Source organism: Budorcas taxicolor, chromosome 20, assembly GCF_023091745.1.
Source record: "Budorcas taxicolor isolate Tak-1 chromosome 20, Takin1.1, whole genome shotgun sequence".
In the NCBI taxonomy this organism is placed as follows: domain Eukaryota; kingdom Metazoa; phylum Chordata; class Mammalia; order Artiodactyla; family Bovidae; genus Budorcas; species Budorcas taxicolor.
The window spans coordinates 15,977,148-15,994,186 of NC_068929.1; the positions used below are offsets into that span (position 1 = coordinate 15,977,148).

At 42.9% G+C, this 17,039-nt stretch overlaps 1 protein-coding gene across 1 annotated transcript; it reads left to right on the plus strand.

Moving 5' to 3' along the window:
- The first annotated feature begins 1,799 nt into the window (after positions 1 to 1,799).
- Positions 1,800 to 16,338, plus strand: CD180 (CD180 molecule). Its single transcript, XM_052659339.1, has 4 exons — positions 1,800 to 1,889; positions 10,665 to 10,831; positions 13,724 to 13,765; positions 14,610 to 16,338. Exons 1-4 carry the CDS (start codon positions 1,800 to 1,802, stop codon positions 16,336 to 16,338), a joined length of 2,028 nt encoding a protein of 675 aa, XP_052515299.1.
- Positions 16,339 to 17,039: the final 701 nt, after the last annotated feature.

Sequence of the window (17,039 nt, forward strand, 5' to 3'; positions counted from 1 at the left end):
CTTGTCATCAGTCTGGGTTTGCTTGGATGGATGGCATTTTGCCAAAAGCATCTTTGAAGGTGCTACTGTTGATGAAGATGGCATTTTACAGGTGGCCAGAAAAGTCTAATTATTTGTAATAGTGCTAGCACAAAGCCAAGTCCACAGGGTCTCCAGCCCTCCCTCCCTTGCTTGCTTTTTATTCACATCTGCTCTGAAATCTCCGGATGAAGAACTTTCCTTAACCTGTCCACTTTTCAGCTTTTTCAGGAGAGAATTGTTTCTTAAACTATGCAGAGTAACAGCACTGTCTCTGCAATGAGCCTGTCTGGATCTGAAAGATCCACCACTGTCAATTTGCGTGCATGCGTGCGTGCGTGTGTGTGTGTGACTAGTCACTCAGTCATGTCTGACTCTTGTGGCCCCATGGGCTATAGCCTGCCAGATGCCTCTGTCCATGGAGTTTCCTAGTCAAGAATACTGGAATGGGTTGCCATTTCCTCCCCTAGGGGATCTTCCCCACCCAGGGATTGAACCTGCATCTTCTATGTCTCCTGCATTGCAGGCAGATTCTTTTCCCATTGAGCCATCAGAGAAGCTCATGTGGCCTTGGAGAGGTCATTTATTCCTCTAATTATCAGTTTCTACATCCATAAAATGGGGGAAATAGCATCTCTTTGATAGCATATGTGATGAGGAGATATACACAAAAGAAAACCTGCTTAGAGTCTGACATAATATGTGTTCAATTAACGGTAGCTACTATAAGTATCATATTAGTGGTGGTAACGCAGTAATGGTGGTACCTCAAGGCACTGTGAACTCCAGCACTAAGAACTGTCTCTTGGAAACGGAATGGGAGGACAGTAATGCCAAGTATCTCTTCTATACCAAAGGACTGAAAACCGACAATGTTTGAGGCAGCTGAATTCAGCCCAGCGAGGAAGGAATGAAATTTAACTTTCTTTAATCACTATTGTATCTTGCCTCATAATGGGGGTAGTTGCAGTCATAGTTCAAGGCTATTTCTAAGAAGAAATAGAGCCAAGGCTGACATCCTCAACTCTGCTCTCTCTGAGCCGGACTGCTCTGTATATGGCAGTGACCTTTACTTCCCTGGGTGACCTTGGGAAGGGATTTCACGGCAGCCGCTTCAGCAAGCCTGAATCACTGGGTCATGGATGGATTTGTCTTCCTCCTATACCGAGACTAGATGTGGGGACCGCGGAGGAGGCTGAGGCAGCAGCTCCACCCTCTTTCTGGGATGACCCTGCTCCTTCTTGCCCTAGTTCCCAGCTCCAGCAGCTGCCCCTGGAGGGCACCTTCCCCTCCACGCCCACAGAGTGCTCTGCCCTTCCAGTGAACCCCAGTCCCTTTCCTGGTCACTCACCCAGGCTAACTAACAAGGTGGCCTCCTCCATGAGGACAGCCTCCTGCTCCCACAAGCTTCTTTCATGGAGAGGGACTTTCATGGAGAAGAAGCTTGCTGAGGGTCACCAGGAACCATTGCCCTGAGTGTCCATGTGACCAGAGCAAGGGGACTGCACAACTGATTTCTGTTTGCCAGAAGTGCCCTGGGTCATTCTGAGGTTGGGTGCTCAGCTATTTTTGGCAAGAATGAGGCCTATGCAAAAGGGACTTCCCCTTTTTTGCAGTGCAAAGCCACCAAATGCTGAGCAGTCAAGAGCATTTCTTATTCCCAGATTACCCTCTGAGCACCTCCCTGGCTGCCAGATTACCAAGGCTGTCATAGCTTGATCTGATTTCTCAGCTCCAGGCTTTAGCTAACTGTACCAGGCTGGGTGGCCTCGGTCCTGGGAATGGCTCCCTGTGTCAGCTGCTTCCTGTTGGTGGTGCTGATTTCTGCCGGCTGTAAAGCCATCCCCTCCTCAGATCCGACGTGCACTGAGGTGAGTCCAACCTATTTGTCTTTGTCCAAATTCAACTGGCTGGAAATGTTGAGATTCAGCATGCAGTTGTATCTGAGCCTTGGCGTTCCAATATCCACTGTCTTTAAAAGGGCAATGGGGTGTGTAGAACTTTTTCTTTGCTGTGAAAAACGAGCCAAAGAGCTCTGCTGGGGAGGTGTACTCACCGATTCCTAGTAGGAAAAGGTGAGAGTTATTCTCCTCTGCACACAATTTCCCCCAAATAATCCCAGTTGGGACATAAAATGTCAACAGGGTCCCAATGCAAAGAGCAGCGCTCCAAACCTGCTTCCTAGCATAAAGGAGCTGTTTGTCCAACTTCCCACCATAAGGCGACTTCCCCAAAGAGTCCTTCAGTTTCCTGGCATTCAGGGTGGAGGTAAGTGAAGACCACCTGTGCCAGGCTTTAGAGAAGAGAAAGATTACTCTGAATGAACCTGGCTTTCTCCTCGAGTCAGACCCTCCATCTGTTTCACTAAACCCACAGGAGTAACATCTGAGAGTAGAGCCAAATTGTACCTTCTGTCTTGGACCATAGCAATGTTTATCGACCTCTGGGAAGTTCTTGGGGCTTCCCAAGTGGCTCAATGATAGAGAACCCGTCTGCCAATGCAGGAGACATAAGAGATGCAGGTTCGATTCCTGGGTTTGGAAGATCCCCTAGAGGAGGGCATGGCAACCCACTCCAGTATTCTTGCCTGGAGAAGCCCATGGACAGAGCAGCCTGCAGGCTACAGTCCATGGGTTTACAAGAGTCGGGCATGACTGGAAGCGACTTCACCATCACACATGCACAGGAAGTTCTTGGGCAGGGTGAAGAGATAGAGAAAGAAAAAGGGATCATTCTCTTACCATCTTCCTCCCTTTACCTCTGATCCCATCAGGTATCCAGCACCACATGGCCTGTCAGACAAGGGCTGCGGACGGGAAGGACCGTCAGTCTCAGTGGCTGAGTGGGCTGCTTTCCTAGTTTGGAGCTGAATGCCAAAAAAGAAGCAGGAGTAGCTCAGAGGAGAAAGGCAGAGCCTAAGACCCAGGGTCAGGAGAATCAGGGAAAGTGGGACAAGGACCTGCCAGACTAAGAGCAAGAACAGAAGCCAGGACTTGAATAAGGCCTAGGAGCAGAAAGCAATAGGATCTTGTTAGTCTTGTGCATGTATGATCGGAAGGTAAGTCATGTCCAACTCTTTACAACCCCATGGACTGCCAGCCTCCTCTGTCCGTGGAATTTTCCAGGAAAGAATACTGGAGTGGGTTGTCATTTACTTCTCCAGGGGATATTCCTGACCCAGGGATCGAACCTACATCGCCTGCATCGGCAGGTGGATTCTTTACCCCGAGGCACCTGGGAAGCGTTGTTGATCTGATATTGGGATGGAATCAGGATGCACACTCAGACCAAAAGGAAGTACCGTGCCCAGGGGAAATTGTTCCATCTGCTACAATAGTGTACCACAGACCAGATGGCGCCAACAACAGGAACCTACTTAGGTACAACTCTGCAGGCTAGAAGTCCAAGATCAAGGTGTCAGCAAGGTTGCCGAGGCCCCTTTCCTTGGCTTATTGACAGCCTTCTTCTCAGGCCCTATCCTGAAAACAAGGGTTTGGTTCTGTTTTGAGTTCAGTAAACTTTTTATTGAAGTAAAATTTACATACAGAAAAGTCTACCACCCCTAAGGGCAGAGCTCAGTGAGTTTTCACCAAGTGGACACATCCATGTGAGCAGCCTGCAGAACAAAACGCAGAACCTTCTCAGCACCTACGAAGCCCTCCCGTGTCTCCTCCAGATCACCAGCCCCTCAGACCCTCCAGTGTTCTCACCTCTGTCACCAAGAATGGATTTTGCCTCTTTTTTGTTTGGTATGCCTGGGACTAGTGCATACTCTGTGTCTGTTGCTCGATACCAAGCATGTGCGATTTATCGACGATGCTGTGTGCAGCCACCATGGGCTCGTTTCCATCACTGAATGGTATTCTGTTGCGTTGCTGTTGTTTGCTAGGTCGTGTCTGACTCTCTTATGACCCCGTGGACTGTAGCCTGCCAGGCTCCTCTGTCCGTGGGATTATCCAGGCAAGCATACTGGAGTGGGTTGCCATGCCCTCCTCCAGGGGATCTTCCCAACCCAGGGATAGAACCCATCTCTTGCATTTCCTGCATTGGCAGCAGATTCTTTGGAAGCTCCACATTCTTATCAAGGTCTTCAGTAAACAAATGAACAAATACTTATTAGGTATATATCAGGGAGTAGATGTATTTCATCATAGGGTACACATATGTTTAACTTTGGTAAATATTGCCAGTTTTCAACATGTTAGTATCCATTTATTCTCACCAGCAGTGGATATAAGTTCTGATTGCCCCAGTGCCTCACCAACATTTGCTATTGTTTAAGAACATTAGCTATTCTGATGGATGAGTAGGGGCATTTCACTGTGCCCCTGATAATTGTTTTCCTGATAATTAAATTGAGTATATTTGTGTATTTCTGTGTGTATGTCTGTGTGTGTAAGTGCCTTTTCCAGTCTTTGGCCCATTTTCTCTTAGACTGTTCACAGGTTTTGGTGTTTTTGTTTTTTTTTTGGCAGTGGTTCTTTATGTATTCTGGATACAGTTTCTTTATCAGATTGCAAATATCTTCTACTCTGTGGCTTGCCTTTTCATTCTAAATATTTTTAGAAGAACAGAAGTCCTTAATTTTAACATAGCTTGATTTATCATTTTTCTTTTACTTATTTTAAGTGAATGTCTATTTTGTTTAAGAAATTTTTGCCAGCCCAAAGCAACGAAGATATTATCCTATATCTTCTTTTGGAAGTTTTATCATTTTTTATCATTTTGTGTTTATTTCTAAGTTTCACATGTAAACTTACAGTCCATCTGGAATTATTATTATTGTTTTTGCATGTGATGTAGAGGAGGAGTCAAGATGAATTTTTAAATAAAACTTTTCGTTTGAAAAAAAAGTCAAACCTTGAAAAATTCTGAAATACTCTCAAAATATTATAATGTATGCAGACAAATACTCCACACAGAATCTTCCGTGTTTAAATGGAATGTATGTATGCATGTGTGTGTATCGTAAGTAATAAAATTAGATCTATGACCAAGGTTTTGAAGGTTGGTAAATATGCACACCGTAGCTGGAATTCAGCCTTCTGTGACTTGGATTCGGGTGATATTTCGGATGTGCTCTTGAATTACTGCTTGTGAATACAGGCATGCCTGCTCCTTTCAGATGACTGTTTGTCATTGTACAGTCACTAAGTCACATCCAACTTTTTGTGACACCATGTACTGCAGCACACCAGGCTTCCTGTCCTTTACTCTCTCCCAGAGTTTTCTCAAACTCATATCCATTGAGTCGGTGATGCCACCCAAACCATTTCATCTCATCCTCTGTCATCCCCTTCTCCTCCTGCCCTCAATCTTTCCCAGCATCAGGGTCTTTTCCAATGAGTCAGCTCTTGGAATCAGGTGGCCAAAGTATTGGAGCTCTAGAATCAGTCCTTCCAATGATCATTCAGGGTTGATTTCCCAGATGACTATTCAGTCCCCTCAAACCCATGGTAGGAGACAATCCTTCATGTCCAGGTATGGGGGAAAGTGCTTAGTAAAGCTCTGTTTTAAGAGAACTCCAAGTTCATGATACAGGGGCTTCCCAATAACTCTAGACAGTGACAATGATGTTTCAGTGATCCAGGGAAATGCTGACTTTTCTTGATGTATATTACCTCGTTAATCCTCAGAGCTGGTCTACCAAGAGAGGTTATTGATAGCTGAGCAAAACAGGAGGCCCAGAGAACACAGCTTGGTAGTTGAGAGCTGGAATGTGAACTCAAGCAGTCTGCTTCAAGACACACAGAAAGTGAACTGCTTTTAATCTCAGTGCCCTTTGCCTGGAGTCAGACTGACAACAGAGTTTTAGGGATATGACCTCTTCAGAGTTTTTTGTTTTATTTTCAGAGAGTAACTGATACTCTGGGATTTGACTCAGTCAAATTGCTGTTTCTGGATAGAGAGAAGTGATTAGCAAGGGAAGGTTGGAGTTCAGTGTCCCAGATTCCCCATGCCTGGGGGAACTGGCTGCTGCTGCAGGTGCCAAGTGCAGAAGGGACATCCAAACAGGTGGGAATCAGTGCGTGTGTGAAACTCAGAGAATCTGAAGTCAGAAAATGATCTCAGCACTTGTGAGGCAAGAAATACTGTGTGTGGTGGGAGGGAGTCAGAGATATAGCAGGAAGAAGCAAAATAAGATCATGATTGAAAAAATGCAAATGAATACCTCGAGGGAAAAGGGATTGCAGACACAGATGAAGCACTCAGGTGCCCCGCTCTGTGTAATGGCACCGCTCTGAGGTGGAGCTGGAGAAAAAGGGATGGGCATGGGCCGCAGTGCAAATGCCCGTGACTGCAATAGAGGTGGGCATGGGTCAGTTGTCCTGAATACCATGGTGCTTTGCCTCAGCCCTGTGTAAGTTCACATCCAGAAGGGTCCACACTGTAGTGGAATGGCCAAAGCAGAAGAGTGAGAAAGCGACTTTGGAAACTGACCCCAGACTGAGGTCTAGCAACCAAGTCTGAGTTTATAGGAAGTGGTCACGTGGGGCTCAAAGAAACCACAGGGGCTGCAAAAGCAGTGGTGGGTATCTGCCTAGAAAAGCAACTGAACATGTGTTCCTCACAGCTGACCCAGCCCTGAGCACAGTGGCAGTGACCACATAGCTGGGACACAGGATTTCTCTTCTACCCCCCACCCTTTCAGGCTCCTTTCTATTATGTCTGCTGCCCAGGAATCCTGTGCTGTGCTATGGGAGCTCACTCTTAGGAAGTTTCGCTCTGAAAACTGTCAGCGAGAAAGACACAATCTCACTGATACAGTTTTACGAAAATGTGTAACCTGAATCAAATCATGAGGAAACAAACCACAGAGAAGGAAAATCCTGCAAACTACTAGCCAGGATTCTTAAAAAAATTAATCAATGTCAGTAGAGATCATGAAAGGCTGAAGAATCTGCTCAGATTAAAGGAGACAGAAGGGTGTGGAAATGAGAGACAATGATTGAATGGAAATGTGATGTAAAAGCCCTGTTGAGGAGCCCAGAAGAGTCTCTGAAATGTGCTTGGTTTTCAAATTTTCTTATGAGTTCTTATCATTTGCCTCATTCCTTAGGAATCAAGGGCAGATAATTCACTGCAGTTTACCTAACTAGAGATTATTGAAGGTTACAACCCAGGCTCCCAGTGAGCTTCTCAGTCCTCCTGGGAAGGGTTGTGCCCTGGTTCTTGGGTTTTCACTGGGTTGAAACTGAGCTATCCCTTTCCATTTGCTAGGCCAGTGGTTCAGGAGAGCTCATATCCCTTTCAACTTTTGGAATCACATTAACACAGTGAAGCATAGTGAAGCATACGAGAGGAGTAATTTAGTTGTCACAGAAATGTATATATTCTGGAAAACGAGGGAAGTGCCAATGCCGAGCCTTTTACTGCAGGGCCAGAACAGAGCAAGACAAACTGAGGGAAGGCCCCATTTCCCCATGTATTTATGACATTAGTGATGCCAGGGGAGATCAGAAAAGAAAAATGGGTCTCCTCAAAGCTAATCTGAACCTCAGAAGGTGCACATACATCTTCTCCCTGGGTCTTCTCTCTTCATGGGGACCAAGAGGGATCTCACAACATGTGTTTTCCCTCACCAGTTGACTAAATTTAAAATTTAAATTTAAATTTTAAAAATTTTATATATATTTTAAGGGCCAAGTGTGCATTTCAAGGGCATTCTGTGGATTTGCGGCAGTGCTTGAAGGACTTTGGGTCTATGAAACAATTATGGATGACAAGGGATTATAAACATGGCATTTTCATCAATGACTTTGTAACATTGTTACAATATAGAAGAAAACTGGACTCCTCTGGTAGCTCAGACCGTAAAGAATCTGCCTGCAATGCAGGAGACCTGGGTTTGACCCCTGGGTCGGGAAGATCCCCTGGAGAAAGGTATGGCAACCCACTCCAATATTCTTGCCTCAAAAATTCCATGGACAGAAGAGCCTGGTTGGCTACAGTCCATGGGGTCACGAAGAGTCGGACATGACTGAGTGACTAACACTTTCATGTAGAAGAAAACCAGTGACTTCCTGTAAATGAGGGTACTCAGTGTTGCTAAAAACAAGGGCCTGGCTAAGCAGAAGTCGGAGAGTGAGTAAGGCAAAAAGCAATTAAAATGGCGACACCCCTAAATCAAAGCACTTCAGGGTAAAGGCAGATGTGTGCTATCTTCTGTGTGCAGTTAAGCAGACCTGTTTGCAACTCAGCATGAGGAAAGCTGCTGATGCAGATTTCAGTGGGGCAGGCCATTCCCTATCTGGGGCAGTCTCAGTGGGGCCTCTGGGGAGGACACCACGTGGCCTGGAGAAAGCAGGGCCTGAAAGGTGCGATGAAATCAAGTGGAGCCTGAGATGAGCTGAGAGGTGGTCCGTGGTTCTGGAATGTCTATCTTTTTTGTGTCTCCAAGTTGTACTTCTCTTGGAGAAGCATTTCTTTCTTTCCCTGGAGCCTCCCCATGCAATATATACCCCACCAGACCTTCAGACCTGTCCCACCACCCTTTATCCTAAGGCATCAGCCAGATAAATTTATGAGCCCATAATTCTAAGGGCCTCTAATGAACCCCTGCACATTTTTACCTGCCTAGTCCAAGATCTGTAACTTGAGTTAGCACATCTAGCAAGCGGTAAGCAGCAGATGTGAGAACACTTGACTCTCACATCAGCATGTGGGACCCAGCATGAGGAAGTCCTCTGAATTTCCATGCAGAGCTGTGCCCTATGCTAGGTCTGGTATCAGCAGCCTGCAGTTTCAGAGATCCTGAACTGAGTCATACTTCCAGATTATAAGACCTTATGACCTAAGGTCTGTGCCATGCTGATAGTTCTTTTCTTTTTTAAACGTTAAGAAAATTTCTAAACATATACAAAAACGGTTAGTTATAGGGAACCTTGTACGGATCACTCCACATTCAGCAACCACCAACATTTTGGCTACTAATTTCCTCCATCCACTCTCTCCTTTTTTGCCAAAGTATTTCAAAGCAAATCTCCACCATCACGTCATTTTGCCTCTAAAACCTTCAAAAAGTAACCTAAAATAAGAACATCTCTCCTACATAATTACAAGCTCATTATCATTAACAAAATTCGCAGTTCTTTAATATTCCATAATATCCTGTCCTCATTTGAAGTTCTCTTACAATATTTTCCCAAATGCCTTATTTGAATCAGAATCTAAAGAAGTACCAGAAATGAAGAAAGTGTTACTCACTCAATCGTGTCATTTCAGCTCCATAGACTGTAGCCCGCCAGGCTCCTCAGTCCAGGGATTCTCCAGGCAAGGATACTGCAGTGGGTTGCCATTTCCTTTTCCAGGAGATCTTCCCCACCCAGGAAGATCACCCAGGAACCCACATGTCTTGTGTCTCCTGCTTTTGCAGGTGGGTTCTTTACCACTAGTGCCACCTGGGGAGCTCCGCGCTTCAAACTGCATCACATCACAAAGTGTGCAGTATCTGATTGTCTTCTTGTGTTAACACTAGAGTTGATGTTTTTGTTTCAAAATGAAAAAACAAACAAACATTTTTATGCATCCAAAATCAAAACTATAAAACAAATTACGTTCAGAAAAGGCTTGTTTTTATCACCATACCTCAATCTGCTTCCTTCCCTTCCCTTAAATATAGCCAGTTTAGGGTTCACCTCCCCCGTTTCTGCTTGTAAATGTAAGAAAATGCACACACACTTTCCTTAGGTGTCATACGGTATACTACATATTATTTGCAACATATACTAACAGATGTCTATATCTTGATTTTTTCCCCTTACAATTAACCTGCATATCACTCCAGCCATGAAATTAAAAGACGCTTACTCCTTGGAAGAAAAGTTATGACCAACCTAGATAGCATATTCAAAAGCAGAGACATTACTTTGCCAACTAAGGTCCGTCTAGTCAAGGCTATGGTTTTTCCTGTGGTCATGTATGGATGTGAGAGTTGGACTGTGAAGAAGGCTGAGCGCCCAAGAATTGATGCTTTTGAACTGTGGTGTTGGAGAAGACTCTTGAGAGTCCCTTGGACTGCAAGCAGATCCAACCAGACCATTCTGAAGGAGATCAACCCTGGGATTTCTTTGGAAGGAATGATGCTAAAGCTGAAACTCCAGTACTTTGGCCACTTCATGCCAAGAGTTGACTCATTAGAAAAGACTTTGATGCTGGGAGGGATTGGGGGCAGGAGAAGAAGGGGATGGCAAAGGATGAGATGGCTGGATGGCATCACTGACTCGATGGACGCGAGTCTGAGTGAGCTCCGGGAGATGGTGATGAAAAGGGAGGCCTGGCGTGCTGCGATTCATGGGGTCGCAAAGAGTCGGACACGACTGAGCGACTGAACTGAACTGAACTGAATGATTATATGTGAAGATTGTATTTAGTTCTCTTTTAGCTACACAGGGTTGCATTTTGTGAATGTACATATTTCAACTGGCCTATATGGATAGATAATCTGGTTATTGCCAACCTTTTGCTATTGTAAAAACTACTACAATGAATAATGTTATGCAGAGTCATTTTGTGCTTTTCTAAGTATTTTATTTGGTGAAGATTCCTAGAAGCGAGACCTCTGCCCAAAGGATAAAACATGCAATTTTCCTCGAAAGCCAGTAAATATACTGTCTAATATTGGCTCACACTGTTTCTCTTATCAGAAAGAAGACAACAGGACATACAACTGTGAAAATTTAGGTCTCAGAGAAATTCCTGACACTCTACCAAACACAACAGAAGTTCTGGAATTCAGCTTCAACTTCTTGCCTACGATTCAAAATACAACCTTCAGCAGGCTCATACATCTTATCTTTTTGGATCTGACCAGGTTTGTATCTGAGTTTTTTGTGTGTGCTTGATGTTTTACTTAGGTAAAAACACAATGTGCATTCAAACTGCTTCCAGGACCTTCCTTTGGGGAGCAGGACAACCTCCTTATTCTGCGTGTTTACCCCTTCCCATGAAATATTTTTACACAGGTAAAATATGATTTAAATAAGCACCAATCAGTGGAGAGGAAAGTGGCTTATTCTCAAAATAGATTATGTCTGCAGTGCTGTTTAAGAAGTTTGAAAGAATGTCAATAACACAACTGAAAATAATCTTGTATTAAATCAGATGTCACATCATACTATATTTTAGCAGAGTTGACTATGAATGCGTGTGACATTTTAAGAAAAAAATTAGAGGAGACATATACACCATCTACTAACTTTTTTCCTGAAAATTGGTTTTAGAGGCAGGATGAAGATTCTAAATGCTGACCCAGGGCTTCTGAGCCAGTGGGCAGAAGTGCCAGAAGAAAATAAAGGGATAGAGCAAGAGAGAAATGCAGCTGGTGTGTGTGTGTGTGTGTGTGTGTGTGTAAATTGGTGGAGGGCTCCATATGTGGATGGAGCCTGCTACTGTTGCAGAAGTTCCATTTTTTCTACCTTGGTCCTTCAACTTAAGCTTCTACAGAGCAGGAGAGTATTCATATCCTTTTTTGTTGTTTAGTCACTAAGTTATGTCCAACTCTTTTGTGACCCCATGGACTGTAGCTCACCAGGCTCCTCTGTCCGGGGGATTTCCCAGGCAAGAATACTGGAGCGGGTTGCCATTTCCTCCTCCAGGGGATCTTCCCCACCCAGGGATCAAACCTGTGTCTCCTGCCTCTTTTGCACTACAGGTGGATTCTTTACCGCTGATCCACCAGGAAAGTCCTTTCACATCCATAAGACTATACAGTCACATCTGCATGACCACCACTGGGAGGCAGGCACGGTAAATATTGCCATTCCACCCGCGTTAGATGGGGAAACAGAGGCTCAAGGAGATTTTGCGAGCTTGCTTAAATTCACACAGGAAGGAAACTGGGACTTTTGCTCTCCTGACTCCCGGTGCAGGATTTACTTTCTCTTTTAACATTTCTCATTCTCACATGAGAAGAGTCTGACTTTTTAAGAAGTACTGGGCCAGGAGAGCTTTCGTAACTAGATGACTCTCAGTTTCCTCTTCTGCTGTTTTCAAAGAGTGGTAAAACGGGACCTCATACTTCCTAAAGTCCTCCTCCCTCTGCGCCCCTCCCCACCCTGTATCTGGCTACAAGTGAGGCGCTGTTTTCACGATCTTACACAGTTGCTGTTCTCTTAGCTTTACCAGTTTGCTTTCTTTGCCCTTTGCTCATTCTTCTGTCTTGCTTTTCAGAACTTCCTCTCTGGAATTCTTTTCCTTTTTAGACATTTGGTTACTGTCTGTTAGCAGTCAACTTCCTCAGTTCTTTATTTTCTGAAAATATTTTTATTTCACTCTGATTCTTGCAAGATAACGTTTTCTGGCATACGTCATCACTCTGTGGCAACTATCTAGGCTGACAGTAGTTTTGTTCTCAGCCCTTCAAGAATATCATTCCAGGCTCCCATTGTTGCTGTTGGGAGGTCATCTATCTGTCCAGTCACTGTTCATATGTTGAATATCTGTCTTTTCTTCTCTGGATATTTTCAATAGCTTCTCTTTGTCCTTGGAATTCTATAATATCACAGTGACGCGTTGTGTAGATTGTCAGGCTCCTTGAATCTGAGTTTGGTATCTTTCATCAGTTCTAAAATATTCTAGCCATTATCCATTTGAACTCTGGTTTGCTCCCACTAACCCTTGTATCATCTTTGGATCTCTGATTAGACTTATACTGCATCATCTTAACTGTCCTTTATATAGCTTAATATCTCTTTATTGTTTTCCAGCTCATTTTTTTTTATTTTGGCTACATTCTAGGTAATTTCCTCATATTTACTTCTAGTCCATTAATATCCTCTTTAGCTGTGTTTAGTCTCTTGTATAAGCTCTCCATTGGTTTTCTAATTTCAATTGTTAACTTTTCCCATTTTAATATCATTTATTTTATATTTTACAAATATATGAGGTCAGTTTTAATATTTTTTCCTTCATCATACTTTTGGTTCTTACTATTTCCTTTAAGCGTATCAAGCATGTTTGACATAGTGTATTTATAATGATACGATAATACATATAAGTTTTATCATCTATTCTTTATACATCTTATACATATATTGCATACACACACACATATGTATGTATACTTTATCAGATATATCTGATAACTGGCATCTGCTGCCTTTTTAAATCTGATTCTGTAGAGCTTTTTTTTTTTTGGCTGACTTTGGCTAATGTGTTTTCCTTATGTGTTTAGTTAATTTTTATTTTGAGAATTTATCATGTAGAACTTTGTATAAATCTTTGTTTAAAATGTTTCCTTGAACTAGATAATACCAATGAACTATTAATATTGGTATATGTGACAATGGCATCATGGCTATAGAAAATAAGCCTATTTTTTTTTGAGATGCATACAGAAATATGTATAGAACCTAGGATTTGACTTAATTTAAGAGAGAGAAGTAGGTATAGAAGAAGAAATGACTATGGCAAAATGGTGAGGACTGTTGTATCTGTGTGATATATGCATGGAAATTCATTGTACTACTTTCTTTACTTTTATGTAAATTGGAATGGTTTTTATGTAAATCTTTTCACCTGCTAGTTACCTGAAATCACTACCATTCTGGAACTGTTTTAAGCTAAATTTTCCATTTGGGTTTCTTTGGAGAAGTCCACAGAGGCAGTGTAAACCCAGGCTACAGTTTTCATTGGTGGAAGCTGGCGGTGGTTAGAGAATCTCAGAGGATGTTTTTCTTGTTGTTCTTCTTGTTTTTCTACCCAGAAGCAAGGTCAAGATAAGCATATATCCTCAAAGTCTCCGTCGGTGAGTTTTCTTTTTTTCGGTTCACCCACTGAAAGGATCCCTTGAGGGTTTTGGTAGTTTCCAGGTTTTTTAAAAGACCTCCTATTCTATCCCCAAAGCTCTGTCTCCTGCCACTGGGCTGTGTGGCTCATTAAACTCTGGACTCTAGGCCACTAAGGATCAGCAGATATTGACAGATATGGCATAACCAGCTCCAGAATTTGGTCCTATGGTTTCAAGCTTCCTTTTGACACTATATCTCTAAACCATTCACTTATTGACCTCCAGGGGAGCTCTGTGTGTTTGTGTGTGGATGTACAGTGCAGTATTCTGAGGTATAACATCAGGATGAGTTTTCTCTGAACCTCTAGTTCCATATTTCTATGGAGCATTTTCATATATATCATTTGAATCACAACCATTCTACATAGCAATCATTGTTCGCTATACTTTATAGAAGAAAAAACAGGTTGAGAAAATTTGTGACTTGCCCAGGATGGCATAGATAACCTATTTATATATCATGTTATACATTATGTATTTTATGACATATTTTATATTGCTTATAACAGTAAATAATTTGTCTACAAACAAACTACTAATTGTTCCAAACACAAATCTCTGAGAGTTCAACTTAAAATATATAGAAAAAAATTCTAAGTCAGCGTGTTCAGATCTGAGGCTAGTCATTAACTCCACAGGCCACCTGAGGGTACTGAAGAAAGCTTCTTGTCTTTTACTTTGAATAATAATGTACGCTGTTTTTACTATACACAAAAGATGGCCTTGCTATTAAAAGTCACTGTAATAGAATTGTTTTTCTTTTCTTTAATTAATTCTTCTTAAACACTATTATCTTTTTAAGGTGCCAGATTAACTGGGTACATGAAGATACTTTTCAAAGCCATCATCAACTGAACACCATTGTGTTAACTGGAAATCCCCTGATATTCATGGCAGAAACATCACTTACTGGGCCCAAGTTGCTGAAGCATCTTTTCTTAACCCAAACAGGAATATCTAATCTCGAGTTTATACCAGTGCACAACCTGGAAAATTTGGAAAGTTTGCATCTTGGAAGCAACCATATTTCCTCCATTAACCTCCCAGAAAACTTCCCAACACAGAATCTGAAAGTCCTGGATTTTCAGAATAATGCTATACACTACATCTCTAGAAAAGACACCAATGCTCTGGAACAGGCCACCAACCTAAACCTTAACTTCAATGGCAATGACATTAAAGGCATTGAACCCGGGGCTTTCAATTCAAAGATCTTTCAAAGTTTGAAATTTGGAGGGTCTCTCAACTTATCTATTGTATTTAAAGGTCTACAGAACTGTACTATTCAGTCTCTTTGGCTGGGCACATTTGAGGACACTGATGACCAAGACCTCACTTCAGCCACATTTGAGGGACTTTGTGACATGTCTGTTGAGAGCATCAACTTACAAAAGCACCGTTTCAATGACTTATCATCGTCCACATTTCAGTGCTTCACTCGACTCCAGGAGTTGGATCTGACAGCAGCTCACTTGAAAGGATTGCCTTCTGGGATTGAGGGTATGAACTCTCTCAAGAAATTAGTTCTCAATGCAAATAATTTTGATCAATTGTGTCAAATTAATGCTGCCAGTTTCCCATCCCTTAGGGAGCTTTATATCAAAGGCAACATGAGGAAACTTGACCTCGGCACTAGGTGTTTAGAAAAACTAGAAACTCTTCAGAAACTTGATTTAAGCCACAGTGATATCGAGGCTTCTGACTGTTGCAATCTGCAACTCCAAAACCTACGCCACCTGCAATACTTAAACCTGAGCTACAATGAGCCCCTTGGTCTCGAGGATCAGGCGTTCAAAGAATGCCCTCAGCTAGAACTCCTGGATTTGGCATTTACCCACCTACGTGTTAAGGCTCCACACAGCCCTTTCCAAAGCCTCCAGCTCCTGCAGGTTCTGAATCTCTCTCACTGCCTCCTTGATACCAGCAATCAGCACCTTCTAGCAGGCCTGTGGGGTCTCCGGCATCTGAATTTACAAGGGAATTCCTTTCAAGACGGGAGCATCTCAAAGACCAACCTACTTCAGACAGTAGGCAGCTTGGAGATTCTGATTTTATCCTCTTGTAATCTCCTCTCCATAGACCAGCAAGCATTCCAAGGCCTTGGGAACGTGAACCACTTAGACTTGAGCTACAACAGCCTAACAGGAGACAGCATGGATGCTCTTAACCATCTTAAGGGGATCTATCTCAATCTGGCCTCCAATAACATTCGCATCATCCCACCCCATCTCCTCCCTGCCTTGTCTCAGCAGAGTACCATTAATTTAAGTCACAATCCCCTGGACTGCACTTGCTCAAATATTCATTTCATAACATGGTGCAAAGAAAATCTACATAAACTTGAGGACTTGGAGGAGACTACATGTGCAAATCCCCCATCTTTAAGGGGAATGAAACTGTCCAACGTCAAACTGCACTGTGGGATTACCGGCATGGGCATTTTCTTTATTGTAGTATTTGTATTCTCGCTCATCCTTCTGCTCATTTTTTCTGTTAAATTTATTCTTAGGTGGAAATACCAGCACATTTAGTGCTGAAGGTTTCTGGAGATGGAAAATAAATATGCTTAGCAAAATTGCCCTTGGTAAAGGAACTGTTGTCTGTTAGTGACTAGATTTTTTTGATTGCTTCCTGGAATTGGGTAGGGATTCACTGTACTTTTCAGAGTCCCAGAACTGATGAACCTCCCAGGAAGGTAAACTGACTAGGGCCAGAGGGTCAGATGCAGCTATGAGAGGCACAGAGTCTTTTGCTCATATGGAAGGTGGGTAGAAGTTGAGGGGGACCAGTGGAAGGGAAAGGCCAGGAGACTATTAGGAGGTCATCACTTCCACTCGTGAGCATCCCTGGAGGCACCTCCTACCTTGACCCTCCCACATCTCTCTCTCCGGCAGCTCTGGTATTGGGCTTGCGTCTGAGTTCTCAGTAATATAGCCATTTGGGAAACAAGTTGGGGATAAAGTCTCAAAGTATATTTTAAATGAAAAAGAGAAAACACAATGAATTTAAAAGGAGAGGCTGAGAAATGAATCTTACCATCAAATTGACTTCATTAACCTCCTTAATCCTTAAATCTCCAAGGAGTCCACAATGCCACCATGGTACAAATAGCTCTAAGGAAAAAGAGAAAAAAGACACTGTCACCAAGATGCCCCTCCCCCAAGGTTGAAATTTTTTGCACATTGACTACCCTCATTTCAGAACCAAGGAGGCTTTTTTTTAATTTGTTTTT